Genomic DNA, 18,002 nt, shown 5'->3' on the forward strand with positions numbered 1-18,002 from the left:
TAAGGTGCTGCGTTGTGGGACAGAATTTAAAACTGCATTGGTTCTTGCACCTATCTACAGTCATAGCTGCTCATTGGGATATGTTGAGACTTCAAAAATATCACCAATTTATTCCAATAATCTGGCTTAAAAATTATCTACATGAGTATCCCCTCTCGCTGTCTTTTTTTCTCCTTTTTCTTTTTCACTTGTTATAGATTCCTAGCTTAAACAAATATCCTATTCTTCAAACTATTGATGGTGATTCAATGATTGTTAACATGACTAATGTTTAAAACAGCCAATGAACATTTAGTTTACTAAATCCTTCAGCTAACAGCCTTCTCATTGGCTGAAATATTTTACTCTTTCACTTGTGTTCTCAACCATCATTATTCATTCACAGAAACAACTTTGTTAAATTAAAACTAAAACTTAGTGAATGGTTATGGAATTTTTGCATTTTCTTCTGCTTGTTACCAACCTTTCCAAAATATCTCCTCTGTTAGGCTTTAACATTCATTGAATAATAACTGTAATGGAGGGAACTTGGATACTTGCATGACTTTAGTGTAAAATTACTAAATATTTCTTGTGTAATTATGTCTAATTTTTACACAGATGCTAAGTATTATGGCAGGTTTTTTTTTTTACATTTGTTCCTTGTGAAAGTTTTAATATGTAGTAGGCTGTTATATATTAATTGCGGGCATAGAGCATTCAGATAAATATGAAACAAGCTGCAATCCAAAGCTAAATGTTCTTCTCTGCCAAGCAGCCTCTGAGAAATGTAATGAATCAGGCAGTTTTGAAACTGATATGAAGACTGCCTGTTGGTAGCCTTTTTACTTTCAGCTCTTAGTCATGAACTGATAAGTTTAGCTGAGCTGAACTATTTATAAATACCATTTTGTTCTATCTTGTGTTTTAATCAGCTTTAAACTGATGCTGACCTTCTGAATACAGCTTAAAAAACTATTGTGGTCCTTACAGGCTTCAAGGCTGGCTCTACCTTTTTTTCCAACATCCCTTCAGCTGTTTGTTAGCCTATTATCAACTAAATATTATCTACTTCAGTTTTCTATTTCATCTCTTGATAACATAACGGTATCTGTATTTGCTGCTAATTTAAAGCAGTATATCTGTTTGTGTGTGTGTGTGTGTGAGAGAGATTATTTGTTTATAGTTATAAATATTATTTAGTATAGAATGTTTGCCTAATTTAATTCAGCATGTAGGAATTGAAATTAAAAAAAAAATTTTTTTACAATAATTGAACATATAGAGGAAGGAAGAATTTTTTCAAGCGTTCATTAAAGATGTTGGAATTACACCAGTCACAAGCTAACCGGTGTTGTTAATTTATTCCCGGCTTATATTGGATTGAAGCTAATTAATTTGAGCTACTTAAAAAAATGATTTTTATGTTGCAGAATTTGAAAAAAATATAGAAAAGATACTTTGAGGTGACAAAATGTTTTTTTCTAAAAGTTCTCATTTGTTGTTCTTCAGTTAAAAACCAGGTGATATATATTGTGTGTGTATTTGCATGTGTTTACGTGTGTGTGTGTGTTGTTTATACTCTTGTTTCAGCTTAAGAGCTGTGGTCATGCTGAGGCGCTGCCATTAGTTTTGCTATAATTTCATTACTTCAGCCTGTCTCTGATGTGTGGCATTTGATGAATGAGGGAGTTTGATATTGCAGCCCTCATATTTCTTGTCATGAGGTTGGTTCATCCAGAACTCTTGAAAAGAGGCGATTCAATTTTGTTTTGCAGATACCTACATCCGTCACATACAGGTCTCTCAAGCTTTGTGAGAGGATATTGAAGAGCAATGGGACCATGAAATCTAAGCTATTGTGGTGTCAGGTCCTGTATCTTGATGGTAATGTTGGGATCTTTGGTGCTATGCAGTGACACCCCATTCTGGTGTTTGTCTAACTTTCAATGCCAAAGTTCGGTACCAATCCTTCTTGGATTTTCCAGATGTATATCACTGCGTATCTTTCCTGCCTTCATCCCAGAGAGTAGGGTCTTAACATTTTCATCCTTCCCCTAGTATCTGACCTGTTGCTTTGAGATCTTAGTGTAGCTTTGCTGGATTGTTTTGAGTTCCACTGTTATTTTAACCCTATGTGGTGACCATAGCTGAGGACAAATGTGCTCCAGAGGACCATCATAGTTTCTTGTTCTCTCTTCCATGTATTGAGTCCCCCTTAAACCAGTCAAAATCTGAGTTAAATAGATAATTGCCACTTCTGACATCCATCACCATCTTTTGAGTACCAGTGTTGCTAAGGTGTATGTTCAATGTTTATTTGGTCAGCTCACATTCTCCAAATCATGGCAGAGTGATCATGAATATTAAGACCATCAATGGTATAACTTTAGCTGTCCCTTGTTATGAAATATTGTGGCAGTTGTTCTGAGATAGTTCTGAATACCTCACAAATAGTCCTATCATAATATGGTTGTGGACAAATGATACAATAATGGGAGAGTGAGAAAAATAAGGAGTTAAGGCAGGTGACATATCACCAGTATACATCGTATCATTTACTTTTAAACCCCTCTCAGAAATGTACCATTCCTTTCTAGCCCTTCCTCCACACCTAATTAACCCTTAATTTGTTTACTATATGAATTTATTCTCTCCTTGCTCTCTCTACTACTCTCTGTATTCAGCCTGTTACTTCAGGATGAGACTTAGTCCTTCTTTCTCACTTTCATTCATCTCTCATAAACACTAGGTTTATTAACTGTGAAAGGCTCCTTGTTTCCCAAGTTTATAAAGAGTTGTTATGGTAGACATTACTTCAGAATACCCAAGCTTTTAAGAATTAAGTCTGTATTTGGTCATGAATTAAGAAACATTTGTCAGTGTTGTGCTAGTGGACAATACGTTCATTTAAAATTTAGTGGTGGTTGGGTTAGTAGATCTGTGAGTGTTGAAAGATAGTGTACTAACTCTCAGTAAATTATTACAAAGAAATTGTAGTTGAATAGGGATAACTTTATTGTGCCTACACAAGACTGCTGTTTTTATGGGACAATGTTTTACCAGTAGTCTTAATTTCAAAATGTCTGGATCCATTGTGGTTCTGTTGTACCTTTAGTATTGGCTATTAGAACAGTCCTTCTTGAAGACAGCATAGCAGATAGTTTTAGTGACAGGGCTCTGTCTTATGAGAAGGTTGTCTCTGGCAGACATTTTTGGACAGCTGCTGCTGATCTGTGTGATATCTTCCACACATTTTGTATCACAACATGGAGGGTTAGAAGCATCCTTATCATGTTGATCAGATATTTTAGTAGCTTGTCTTCTGTTCCTCGGTAGTAAATGTATAGCCTCCTAGGTGAGATGTGATGTCTATCACAGCTCCAGAAGAGGCTGCTATTCTTGTCAATGTTGTTGGCATTCTGTAGCTTGTAAGATATGTATTTATGCACAGCTACCCATGGTTCATGTGGAACAGCTGTATACTCAGAGCACCTATTCTGGAGCCCTTTACCTAATCTGATGGTGTTGAGTGTACTTCATTAACTCATTTCTCTCTTTGCTGTTTGGTAAATTTTAAGTGATATGATGCAGGACTCAAATATATATGTATTTATACATAGATGTATACATGTGTGTGTGTGTGTGTGTAAAATTTCATGTCTGTTTTTTTTTTGTTTGTTTTTCCCCCATTCTTGTCTGGGTTGGACTTTAGTGGTGAGGGTGTTATCATCTACATCATTGCCTGACTAGTAGGTACATTAGTCTTAACATATTTGACTTGTATGGCTCTAGGAGTGACTTCAACTATTAAGTGTGAATAGTGGGGAAACTACACCTAATTACTGACAGTAGAGTCTTAATAACAGTTTTTAAAATGTCTCACAAAACAATCTTCTTTGAACCTTTCTAAAAAACCTGCCAAAAATGTTTTTGCCTCTTGAAAATAAAGACTTAGACGAGAAACTTTCGGCAATTTAAAAGTTAAGTGGTAATTAGCTTTTAGTTGATAACACACAAAATAAGCAAATTCATCTTATTAAAAATACTCATTTCATGGTCCTTGTTGTATAGATGTCTTTTCATCTTTTTCCTTTTTCTGGTTAAGCTTAGTAAAACTATTGTTTTTCATTTATGAAATTTTTATTTCAATAAATTTACCAATGTCGTCAAATTATGAAATTCCGCAGTTTTACAATGGAGTAGATGTCTAACTGAAGCTAAAGTGAGCTATCATTCCCTTTCTTCAGCCTTGTGTACTATAGTCATTTGAACTTGGGGAATATATCAGTCAGTAGACCAATGTATTACCTACTCAGCCATAGGGATTCAGGCAAATGGTTACATGCTATGGACATAGCACTTTCTTTCCTTTGTGGTTTATCCATTTTTAATCCTGTGGTATTTTTGTTAGCACAATTATTGTCATGTCTGGATTTGTTATAAACCATCAGTCATATCAATTTGTTTTAACTCCTACAACTGAGACACCCATTATTTGGTATCTAAACCTGTTTTAGGATGACCAAAGTTGCCAAATATTCTTGACCATAGTAAATAGCGGTAGTGATGAGTTGAACTGGATGTCCACTTCGACAGTGCAGCACAGATGGAGTGTTGAAGTTATTGATAAGGGAATTTCTTACCTTTTAAGAAATTGGTTAATTTTAATAGCTGTATTTGTTGCACATTTAGAGGCTCATGCACCTGTCTATTGATATTTAACGGGCACAGCATTTAGAAGTTTGTTACACTATTACCAAGTCCTTGCTTTGATCCTACTGCATAGCATCTTGGGCAAGTGCTTTTTATTATTGCCATGGGTCAATCCAAGCTCTGTGAGGGAAAATGGAGAGAAGGAAACTGTGCAGAAGCCCATTGGATAGACTGTACCAGTAATTCAAATTTTGTATCCTGTTGAACCAGGGTACATATATCTGGAATACTTAGCTCATTCAATTGAACAAACAACTAAATCCTCTCTCTCTCTCTCTCTCTCTCTTTCTCTCTCTCTCTCTCTCCACCACACACACACACACTGTATGTGCCTACATTGAGAACCTCAATAGTCCTAGATACCCAGGTGATAATATGTACCTTGTAAGTAACATTGTGTTATATTTATCACAAACACAATTCTCAAATTGCTCACCCTAGTTAGATGTGCTACAGAGTTGCATATTTCAAGTACTGTCGGTTGCCGTGAGGAATTTTAGCTTCTCCTCTGGATCTATTAAGAAAAGCTGTCAACTCGGTTTATAGGAAGTTCACATGTGTGTAATTTTATGTTTTGTTCTCAGTAAATGAATTAATTTATTATTGTTATTATCATTATTATTAATCTCTTTACATTTGATTGTTCTCTATAGTAATAGAAACCCCAGCTACTTCTATTGTTGACTGATATACAACTGGGAGTTGGCTGGCTTTCATATTTTGATAACTTTATTTTATTTCTTCAGAGCCACTCCTCTTAGGTTTAACTCATTTCCCCACCCAGATTTCTGGTTTACACTGAACATAGCTGTAAATGCTAGCACCAAATTATGAAATTAACTGGAAAATGCAATAATAAGCTGAATGTTTGAAACATTAATAAAAGCTAAGAAATGAAAAGGAAATAAATAGGGTTCTAAATTGATTTACATATCAAGTATTTTCTGAGTAGAATGTTAAGTTGCTCTATGTAGTAGTAGTAGTAGTTGCAGTGGTAATCTTTTCTACTGTAGGCACAAGGCCTGAAATTGTAGGGTATGAAGCTAGTTGATTACATTTCTCCCAAGTGGTTGACTGGTACTTAGGACCCTGAAAGGATGAAAGGTAAAGTTGACTTCAGTGGAATTTGAACTTGGGCCTTGCAGATAGGATCAAACAGGGGATCAAAACTCTTGGTTGTTTGCTGTGCTTGAAAAGACATGTCAAACTAAGTAAAATTGTGGTTGTCCTTGCATTCCTCTCCAGCTGAGCGTTCCTAATCTTGCAGGCTTTTGGGTGCTGGTGCTATGTAAAAAGAAGCTGTACCAGTGCCATGTAAATGCACCTGTGCTGGTGCTGTGTAGAATCACCTAGTACACTCTGTAAAGTGGTTGGTGTTGGGAAGGGCATCCATGCCCGAACAGATCTGGAGCCTGGTCAGCTCCTGTCAAACTCTCCAACTTACACCAGCATGCTAAATGTGATCATATGTGTACAGGAAATATTTACTGGATATCAATCAATATAGTGCAGGCGCATGGTCTAGTGGGTTCGATTCCCAAACCGGGTAAAACATTTCATTTCAAGGTGCTCCAGTGCTGTGTGGACCAGCCAAAAAAATAGACCTTACATTTCCTCTGCATGTCGTAAAAGGCGACTAAAAGAGGTCGAGGTAGGATCTGCAATCCAACCTCATAAAACTCACACCAGCAATGACTACTTCAAACAGGCCCATAGGTTTGAGAGTGGTTGCCTGAAGGGGGCAAAGTTATTATTCACCAGGAGTAGCAGGTTATCACCAACAAATGATAGATGTAGCAACACTGTTACAGCACATTATTTTTTTTTTGTTTCTTCTGTACATTTATAGAAAGAATTTGTTTCTCTTGACATGATACTAAAATTTAGTCAACTCTTGTGCATTTCATTTAGTGTACTTACTTGAAGACTTCTTTCACAGGCAGTTCTTTATATTTGGGAACACATTTGCTAAATGACGCATTCTATGAGAATACATGTCAACTGGGATATGTTGTTATGAGTTTGATTTAGTAAAGTGTATTTAAATGAATTAAAGATGGCTAAATATTTCCAGAAGTATTTTCTGTTGGTCATTTAATAGTTTTAAAATTAATAAACCAGTATTAAATGTTTCTTTAGAATCCCTGCTTAGTATCATTGACTTCCCAGTTGATAGGTTTTATGGTGCAGACTGCAGCATACATGCTGAGAGAAACTATGGACTGCAGTTTATACAAACAACTACATAAGTTAGCAACAAACTGCTGCAACAGAGAATACTGCTACTACTACTTGTAGTAGTAGTAGTAGTAAGAAAATATGTAACAGAAAGGAAGTGGAAAGAATTTCTGCTTTACTCCAGTTTAAGATAACTTTTGAGCTCAGGTTGGTTAATAAAGTATCTGAGAGAATCAGGAATCGGGTGTTGTTTCTGGAAGAAGAGACAGGTGGCGTGTACACATACACATGTGCGCGTGCACTGTTTTATTATTATTTGCAAGTAATTATAAAACAAAACTGTACAGTATTTCTGGAATGAGTTGTACTTGTGTTGCTAACTAGCCGGCCATTAGGACCATTATTAGTGACCGACAGAAGTAAGGTCATTTACTGACCTATTCGAAATTTTTTCTCATAGATTTGTTTGAAATGTGGAATTTAAAAGCAGCCCTCTCTACTTATTGTGACACATCTAGTTTCAATCTGTCATTAGAAATGTTTTACTCCTCCACCATTGCCATCAGCACCCTCTTGATATTTAATAGCATTCTGTCCCCCTCTTCCACTTTTCTGACATATAGCAGTGCCCTGGGTTTGCCCAACTCTTTCATTAATGTTACATTGTAGCAGGCACTGTTTGTTGTCTTACTCTATGGCTGGTCTATGTAATTTGAGAGATAGCTAACATACCATTCCTATTTTGCTCCTGTTTTAGTTATTCAGAAAATTAGAGCAGAGAAGGCGAAGAAATAAATGTTTTTACTCCCAACCCTTTTATTTTATTATTGTTTTTTATAAAGTCTGCTTTAGATTATTAAATTTCCTCTTTTAATTGCTGTGTGTGTGTGTGTGTGTGTGTGTGTGTGTGTGTGTGTGAAATAAAAAGACAAATTTATTTTCTGGTAATTGCTGCGATTGTTTCATTAGGAGTTTTTATTGTGACATAAGCATACTTCAATTAGATTTATACAATATGCTACATAACTCCTAACCCATCAGGGTACCAAATCCCCAAATGATCAATACTTGTCGGTTAATCAACAGGTCCTGAACAACTAAAATTTCTAATATCAAAAATACCAGCATTTAAGAAATTTGAAGTGGGTGTGTCCTCATTCTGGAAGGCTGGATATATATATATATATATATATATATATATATAATATATATATACATATCTTATATATATTATTGCTATACAATATCATCATTTAATGTTTGTTTTACATGTTGATATGGGTTGGCTGGTTTAAATTGATCCAACAAGTTAGAGAATTGCATTGTGCTCCGTTGTTCATTTTGGCATAATTAATATGGCTTGATGCCCTTCCTAACAATTTGCAAGGCTAAAGGGGACCCCTATAACTGAAGGAAAATTGTGTATGTGTGTGTGTGTGTGAGAGAGAGAGAGAGAGAGAGAGAGAGAGATGGTTTTTGGCAAAGTGCTGAGAGCTAGTGAAGTATGATGAGAGGAAACATTTAGAGTTGCTTACAGGTTAAGGGGAGGAAGAAGGCAAAGGGAAGGGATTAGTGCTAGTGGGAAAGGGAGAGATGGGTTGGTAAAGGGTATCCAGCGCTATCCCTCATAAGAGCAAGTATGGATGGAAGGTGTGAGGGGGAAGGAAATGTGGGAGAGAAAATAGATGAGAGCAGCGAGGATTGAGAGGGTGGTTGGGTCTTGAGCAGCATTGTGTGTATCAACAAACATTTCTTTCATAAGATTCAGCACTCCAAGTCAGCCTTCACCACTGTGACCCATGTCTGGCACTTCCTTATACACAAATTGTCTCCAGATGTACCACATGCTTATACCAGTGCATACATTTAACTTGTATCCAGTTCTTGTGTCACATTTGTGCCTTGGCATTCATGTACAACCAACATTACACATCCATTGGAGCATGGTTGCATCAATTCTTTCTAGCCTTTGCACAGAGCCTGCATCCAATTGATAAATGTATACACACTCACTAATTGTATATCCTCTCTCTAATTATATACCCATTTTTTTTTCTTTACAGAGGTGGAGAGTTAATTAGTCAGAAATGACTGAGACTGCTCACCAGGTGAATGGGCCTTCCAGCCCCTCAAGCAAATTTATTGATACAATTAGTAAGTATCTCAACAAATTTATTGATCTTCAACTTTTTTTTATTGGTTTGGTGGGAGGGAGAGGCTGTACTCATGTCTTTAGATATAGAGATGTTGATGAAATGGAGTAAAGTAAAATTTTATATTAGTTGTGGAGTTAATCATATTAGGCCAGCCCATTAAATACTGACTAATGTATTATAAAGATATTGAAATGATGCAACGACTTTTGTGATTTTCATGTTTTCGTAAAGTTAGTTATTTTTACTCTGTATTCTAAGAGTTTCTTTTGATTAGATATAGAAAGATAGATTCAATGATTTGGATATAGAATGCTTTGATGGTGATACAGTGTAAGAGAAATGGAATCTTATTTCCAAATTACTCTCAGATTACTGTATGTATTAAGCAAATCTAAGTGTCTGTTAGTAATTCTGATAACCATCATGTGCTGAAGATAATTTTCTATGACTTGAGTGGTATATTATTTTTTCATTACTGAGATGTCAATTAAAGAAAGTACTTTGAAAATGGAATTGTGTTTTCAAGTGCTACATAGAGGTCTAGATTACTAGAAATTACTTAACTAGATTGTAATGGCAATTGAATATTAATGGTTAGAATGTTTGGCACTGACCTTACAAATATCACTTAATTTAAGATTAAGTGCTAATATCTAAAAAGTAATGTTTAGAACAGCTGATGAAATAAGTGACTAAATTATCAGTACTGAGTGTTAAGAACCAGCTTTGAGGGTTAATATTGGTCAATGAGCCGTTTTGGCAGGAATGTTATTGGGATTCATAAATGGAGTAGATTTCTATTTCAGTCAAATCTGCTTTTTTTTTTTTTTGCTTCCAAGGAACTCTGACAAACACATTCTTCTCTGTTGTTTCACAATATAACAAATGTGTTTTCTGTGGTGATTCTTTATATTTATGAACCCATCTTAAATTGGAAACTGGGCATCACTTCTAAAATTAACATGTTTTTGAAGGTCTTCATTATAAAACTAAGTTCAAAGCTGTTAAAGCTGGAAATTATTCATGGATGACGGCCAATTTTACTTTTCCAGTACCAGCAATATATACTGTTTGAGGCAGTTCATTATTGCACTCTTACAAAATTGGTTTAGTGCCTAGGTAAAAAAAATAGACCAGTTCCAATGGTTTTATAATTTTTATGCTTTTGTAAAACCCAAGAAGATTGAGTTGTTTGACTTGGTTTTCATTTCTGATGATAGCTACTTCATTTCATTAAGATCTTTTTAAGAAATCTCCTGCAATTTCATTCTTGATAAATAAGGTTTCAGGACATTTACCGTAAGTCTTTGGGCATTTATTTGAGGTTACATTACAGTTATCTTTTATAATTTAGAAACTAAATTGGTGATAGCATATCCATCACATGTAAATAATGTCTTCCAGTTGTCTTTCAATGGTGATCTTTTTAATTGGAGATAGAGATGGAACTTATGTCTATGTCAATACACAAATCCTATTTGACTCTTAATACTTTAATAATATAATTTGTCTTTGTTAGACATTAACTAAAGTTGAATAATTATTTCTCTATTGGCATCTGGAAAGTTAGCATTTCCACACCTCATCAGGTAGATACTCTTTTAGTATTTTTTACCAGAACTCAAAACAGAGAAACAGAACATAGATTTGGCTTTGTTGATATGGATTGTGTATTCTAAGTAAAATGATAGTTGGTTCCTATTATTACTACCACTCATACATGTAATGGCAATATTACAAGTTGAAATTGCCACAAAAGTCTAATTTGAGGGACAGGTTAGAGGGCTCTCATAACATGTGACCTTTCATATTGTTGAGATTATGTTGGCTTCAAGTTATTAGCTATCACAATAGCTAAGCATCATTTGCCAAACAACAAATACCATTGTATGCTATTTGAGTGCCATCTACCACTGGAGATGGGAAATAAGATTTGTACCAAAGAACCCCGAGATTTCAACTTATTTATCAGCCTACTGATTCTATTGCTAATGTGTTTTTAGTTAAGAAAGAAGTCAGTGAAATGCTCTTTGGAGTGTAAGATATTTCAGGTTTATATTTTATAAATTCTATTTTGTTATTTTGTATAGAAAAAATAGTTTCACTTCTGATGCTTTTTTTTTTTTCTTGCTCTTTTCCATTGCCCTCTGGTTTAAGTAAATCACAAAATTCCTGTTAACTTTCCCAGAGTGGAATGTGTCAGACTTTATTTCATTCTCCCATATAAAACTTTCATAAATTTTCCATTTTGAAACAGAAAATGAAAAATGTTTAGAAAATTATTAAAATATGTGCTGGTGGCATGTAAAAGCACCCACTACACTCACGGAGTGATTGGCGTTAGGAAGGGCATCCAGCTGTAGAAACACTGCCAGATCAGACTGGACCTGGTGCAGCCTCCTAGCTTCCCAGACCCCGATCGAACTATCCAACCCATACTAGCATGGAAAGCGGATGTTAAACGATGATGATTATTCTATCTAGTTTGATTAGTAACTGCAGTAATATTTTATCAGTAACCAAATATTATCATTTGGCCAGTCCTTACTTCAAATTGCTTTACAAATATTGTTTGCTTCCAAAGAAAAGAATAAAAAAAATTTCTTTCTTTGCAAGAAATTCTACTTCTTGAAATTATTAGCTTTAGAGATGTTAGAATTTTTTTATAACATTAGCTGTTTAAGAAAATCTGGTTTAATCTGTATGGTACTAAAACTTAGTATTATACTACTAATGATAATAAATTCTAGTAAAGACAAGTACTTATCAAATACAATAATAATAATCTTTTGTCCTCTACTCATCTTCCTCTTCAATAGTAGATCTATCTTTCAATCAGTTTTCTTGGTGAAGTTATTTTAGTAATGAAGTTTTGTTGTGTTTATCATATTTTTGATATTTGACAAACATTGTTTTTAGCCTCTCGTTATATTCATCATCATCATCATCGTTTAACGTCCGCTTTCCATGCTAGCATGGGTTGGACGATTTTGACTGAGGGCTGGCGAGCCAGATGGCTGCACCAGGCTCCAATCTTGATCTGGCAGAGTTTCTACAGCTGGATGCCCTTCCTAATGCCAACCACTCTGAGAGTGTAGTGGGTGCTTTTTACATGCCACCGGTACGGGGCCAGTCAGGTGGTACTGGCAATGGCCTCGCTCGAATCTTTTTACACATGCCAGTGAAGAGACATTGGTAACGATCACGCTCGAATGGTGCCCTTGTACGTGCCACAGGTACGGAAGCCAGTTGGCTGCTCTGGCAATGATCACGCTCGGATGGTGCTTTTGGCACCCTACTAGCACAGGCATGAGTGCCAGTAAGGCGACGCTGGTAACGATCATACTCGAATAGCCGCTCTGTCAACGAACTTCATTATCACTATCCTCTAAGACCTTCTTTTTTTAGTTTTAGATAATAATTTTACTTTTATCATTTAACTAAACTTTGGTATGTTTTACTATGTCATTAGTGAAGTTAAGCTGATGTCAGTGTGACATATAACGATTGATGTGCTGAACTTTGGAACAAGTGAGGACCTGACTGGCAGATATATTCTCTGGTTGAAACTAGACAGTTGGAATTGTTTAAAGCTTATTTAAAGATATGTGCTATTAATTACATTTCATTAATGGACCATATTGATAATGAAACCCAGTAACTGAGCTAATTAACTAAACCATGTGTTAGTTGGTTTCAAGGAGTATATTTTCAGTCTGAGCTGGTATGGAATTTATGTAGACCTCTCTGTGTACCATTTAGTATAGTGAAGCTACAAGTTTCCAGTGTGTATAATTAGAGTGCAAAAGTAATTTGTAGAAAGTATATTAGGTGGTAGATAATATATTTTTATGATAAAGTGAACGGAAGCTGTTAGGAAATTGTATGCAGGCCAGCTATGACACTAACAAAATCTGTAATTTCTACAGTACCAATATCAATAATAATAAAATTTGTCTTGATATTGGCACAAGTTGAATTAAACAGTAAATTGCTTTGTTTGATAACTGAATTGGATAAGTCCCAACAAAATAATGCATTTGGTTGAATTAATATATTTTCCTCTATAAAATTACTGTTAATGAACAAAATAAATTGTTCCATGTTCAGGTTCTCTTGAGATTGACTTTACACACACACACCTATATATATATATATATATATATATATATATATATATATATATATATATATAGCACCATCCAATCGTGGCCGTTGCCAGCCTCGTCTGGCACGTAAAAAGCACCCACTACACTCACGGAGTGGTTTGCGTTAGGAAGGGTATCCAGCTGTAGAAACACTGCCAGATCAGACTGGGCCTGGTGCAGCCTTCTGGCTTCCCAGACCCCAGTTGAACCATCCAACCCATGCAAGCATGGAAAGCGGACATTAAACGATGATGATGATATATATATAATGTGTGTGTGTATATATATGAGAGAGCTAGAAAGAGAGAGAGAGATAAAAATCGTCATTTTGACATCTACTTTTCTATGCTTACTTGGATCAGACAAGACTCACAAAGAATGTTCTATCATCAAATCCTCTTCATGGCCCTATCCCCCAACTGTTTCCAAGAAATCTTTCAAACAACAAACAGCCCAGATGGGCTTTCATGGAGGGCACGCATCAAAGCAACTCAAGAAGCCCAGACATGCAAATGAATGACAGCATCTGTAGAAATGGTGTAGCTCTTGATTCCAGTTTGTGAGCGCACCTGCAAAGTTGAAGGAAAATAGGCACTCAGTCATATACATGTAAACACACACACACGATGGGCTTTTTCCAGGTTTTGCCTTCCAATTACAATGTATTGATCAACCTGTGTCAATACCAGAGAGTACCAACCAACAGCATCCACCCAGTGGGGCCAAACCCCTTACTTCATGGTTCCATTGTGAATTTCCTAACCACACAGCCAAACCAGTACATCTCCCTCTCTCATCAGTTAACATCCATTTTCCATACTGGTATGGTTGGACAGTTTGACAGGATCTGGCAAGCCATAGGACTGTGTTGAGCACCAATGTTAGATTCGGCATGGTTTCTGTGGCTGGATGCCCTACATATATATACTCTTTTACTCTTTTACTTGTTTCAGTCATTTGACTGTGGCCATGCTGGAGCACCGCCGTTAATCGAGCAACTCGACCCCGGGACTTATTCTTTGTAAGCCCAGTACTTATTCTATCGGTCTCTTTTGCTGAACCGCTAAGTAACGGGGACATAAACACACCAGCATCGGTTGTCAAGCAATGCTAGGGGGACAAGCACAGACACACAAACACACACATATATATATATATATATATATATATATATATATATATATATATACGACTAGCTTCTTTCAGTTTCCGTCTACCAAATCCACTCACAAGGCTTTGGTCAGCCCGAGGCTATAGTAGAAGACACTTGCCCAAGGTGCCACACAGTGGGACTGAACCCGGAACCATGTGGTTGGTAAGCAAGCTACTTACCACACAGCCACTCCTGCGCTTATGTGTCATTGTTGAATTGAATTCTCATTGCTTCTTTTCTTTATTAGTCTTAGCTTTGTGTTCTAAGGAAGAAATAATTATTTAGTGGAAATGTAATATTTTGTTTGTCTTTAAATCAGTTTTTTTTTTTTTTTTTGACACATGTGCAGCTGCATATTTCAGTGCAATTAAATTTCATTGGTAGACATTTTAAACCTCGGAATTCTAATGCAAATAATCATAATTTAAAAAAAATATAATTTATTAATTCTAACTATTACACTATAAGGTTTCGCCTCACTTTCTAAGACCTCAGATGTCTTGTAAATCAACACACTACATTCCATTAATCTGAAAAGTGTTTATTGTGTTGTTTGTTGTTTCATTATTTTTATTAGCGTTTCTGTTGGTTTGAATGCTATATTCTTTAATTGGATTGTACGGATGTTCTAAAAAGAGGACTTGGCAAATTGGTTGTAGTTACCATTCTATAGAACCTGTAACCTCCTCTTACACTAAGTTTTTAGCTCCTCCTTACATCAAGAACTTCCTTCCGACTCACCATTTTTGACGCAGCAACACTGCCTGTGTCTCCCTTTAGTTGACAACTGGCATTGACATTATTTTTATGCAGCCAAAAGCTGTGGAAGAATTTAGTGGGCTTCAAGGATTCTGCTGTGTTGTGACAATGCCAGCCATGAATGAAATTGGTAGGTTTCTGTGATTTATTTCTAATGTATTTACATTTCATGTCTCTATTGCTGATTCAGACTTCTTCTTGGTTACAAAACTTAGTTTGCGTAAATGCAGTTGTTGGACATTAGAAAGACCTCTGGATATAGAAAGCTAAAATGGTTTACATGTTAGTCTGAAGTAGAAAGGGATTCTGACCATGACGGCCCATTCAAATTATGTCAGTATGGAAACCAGACATAAAATAATAATAATGATGATGATGGGGAGTATTGTTATAAATTTTATTTTGTTGGGGAAGCATAACTAAGAGGATAGAATATTATTTCCATTAAAGCTTATTCTCTTAAAAAAAAAGGAGAAAATCTGATGCTAGTTAACCATGAATATCGTCATCAAATGTGTACAGTTTAACAAAATATAAAATGAATTGGTGGTGATTAATATGTGTAAAGGATTAAAAGCTCATCATAATACCCTTTAATCTTGAGTAAAATTAGATTAAAATGTGTGTTTTAGTTCCTATTCATGTGCACAATGCCAATTGTTACCTGAAACTTAATTGCTTGGCAAAGATACAAATTGTTTTGTATTGTTTTATTAATTAATTAATGTTACCACAATAACAAAATACAATCCATTTACTCCTCTCTTTTTATATATTGTCAGTTTTATATATAAAGATAATGTGACCACTTATTCATTGAATATTACTGTTTATTTTCTTCCCAGCTTCAGTTTTAACTTGATAGTATTTTGTATTTCTCAACATAATTACCTGCTTCCTTTTTGCTCTTTTTTTTTTCTTCTTCTTCATATCAAAAGTCATTTAACATCAGCTTTCCATGCTGGCATGGGTTGGATGGTTTGACTGAAAACTGGTGAGTTGGGGAGATACACTAAGTTCTAGTCTGATCTGGCACAGTTTCTACAGCTTGATGCCCTTCCTAATGCCAACCACTTCAAGAGTGTAGTGGGTGCTTTTTACGTGACACCAGCATCAGTGCCAGTTACACGACACTGACATTGGCCATGACTACAATCTCACTTGGCTTGATGGGTCTCCTCAAGCACAGCATATCGCCGGAGGTGTCAGTCATTTGTGATTACTGCTGTGAGGCCCAGCATTTGTGTCACACAGCTGTCCACATCCATGCACATACCAGCACAGTTGTCTCTCTTGTACACCACATCTGATGCCTCTTATGCCCAGCTTTTCTCTCGAGATGTAGATCAAAAGTGTTGATTCTTATTACCACCACCTCCACTACTACTATTTTTGTTAAAGCATCCTGAGAACTGATTTGTTGACTAAGTTTAATTTTTTACTGTACGTTGTTACATTTACTTGAGAAAGTCATGTGATACAATTTCATTCAATTCTATGAATTTCTGCTCTTCTTGGTGTATGAAAGTATTATTTTTCATAAAATGTTCAATGGTCACCTTGATAAGGTACCTGTCTCAGTTTCCAGGTTATAGCTTTTTTCTTGCTGTCATTTTGGTGAGTTGATGTAATTACTTAAATTAGAATCTTTGCACTTTTAGACACATAACATAGGATCCATGTTCCCTACAACAATAGTCCTTTATCTGAGTGATAGTATCCCCCACCCACTGGGAAGTATTGTGAGTATTGTGGGTTGAGAGATGGTCATGGTTTTTGTTAGAAATAAAATATTTAAACCAACTCCAAGACTTATATAACACTTATATAATTTAAAGACATTTTAAAGAAATCTTTGTCAGGGTTTAGAAGATGTGTGAGTAAGCAGAATCATAGCCAAAAAATGTACTTATTCCTCAACTTCTTTAGAAATTTCTATAAAAATTTGACAGAAGGGGCACTAGTTGGTACATGTTGGAAGAGACAGTAAAAATACGGGGAGTAAATTCAGCACAAATTTGGTGAAAGGGAGTACTGTGTTACAAGGGGATGCACTAAGTTATGGGGTCGAGGAAGAGTTTTGAGCTACAAGAAGTTGAGACCCACTGCCTTAGAACAAGACAAAACTTTACCAAGAATCTGTGTCTCTCTGAGAACAATATGGCTTCATGATTGCCTCTGCCTTTCATATATTTGTTCTATATAAGTGGAGAACATCTACTTTTCATTTCTTCTGACACCAGCTCTCCTGGTCTCAGTTTTCACTATTTTATTGATTGGTTTTTCTTAGCCTACCTTATTTATCAATGAATGACATTCAATCAGTTTACTTCCTTCTGGAATTATCATTGGAAATATTAGTACCAATGGTAAATAACCTGACCTCCTACTCTAGGATGTCTAGTTTGATAGTGAATATTTTCTCAATTGGACTTCAAATCCTGTTGAAATTCATTTTGTCTTTTACTCAACTAAGAAGAATAAAGTAAGCCCTGCTAATTAACTGTTCCCATTTCTTACAAATATTCACTTTGTGCTTTGTCAAAATCATCATAGTTATTAATATTTATGCAATGAAATGATTGTTGTATGGATGTCAACTTGTTAAAGTGGTTTAACCCTTTCATTACTGTATTTATTTTGTGATGTTCTGTGTTTCTTTCAATTACTTTAAATACAACAAATAATTTAGTAAAATAACTTGGTTATCATTAAGCTTGTGTTAGGAACATAAATTGTGACTAAGGTTTGGTGGAAGATTTTAATTCAAAACTTATGAAAACAAGACATTTGTACTAAGGAGCCAGAGCCAGTTTCAGCCGGGTTGGTATCGAAAGGGTGAAAGACTTGTTTAATGATCACATCTCCCAATGTTCCTTCAATGTTTGATACACTCACCTGATGATATTGGTT

At 35.5% G+C, this 18,002-nt stretch overlaps 1 protein-coding gene across 20 annotated transcripts in view; it reads left to right on the forward strand.

Annotated features, from left to right (window-relative positions):
• LOC115218883 (protein hu-li tai shao) overlaps positions 1-18,002 on the forward strand; it is a 169,392-nt gene that overhangs the window by 41,578 nt on the left and 109,812 nt on the right. For 17 of the 20 annotated variants that reach the window (XM_036508670.1, XM_036508674.1, XM_036508675.1 and 14 more), the window contains exon 1: positions 15,183-15,219. In XM_036508670.1, the coding sequence (XP_036364563.1) occupies positions 15,198-15,219 (22 nt within the window). In that variant the 5' untranslated portion in view covers positions 15,183-15,197. Of the gene's footprint in view, positions 1-8,936; positions 9,028-15,182; positions 15,220-18,002 lie in introns of those variants that run through there. The other 3 variants (XM_036508671.1, XM_036508673.1, XM_036508672.1) reach the window with 1 other exon arrangement.

Source organism: Octopus sinensis, linkage group LG14, assembly GCF_006345805.1.
Source record: "Octopus sinensis linkage group LG14, ASM634580v1, whole genome shotgun sequence".
NCBI classification, from domain to species: Eukaryota; Metazoa; Mollusca; class Cephalopoda; order Octopoda; family Octopodidae; genus Octopus; species Octopus sinensis.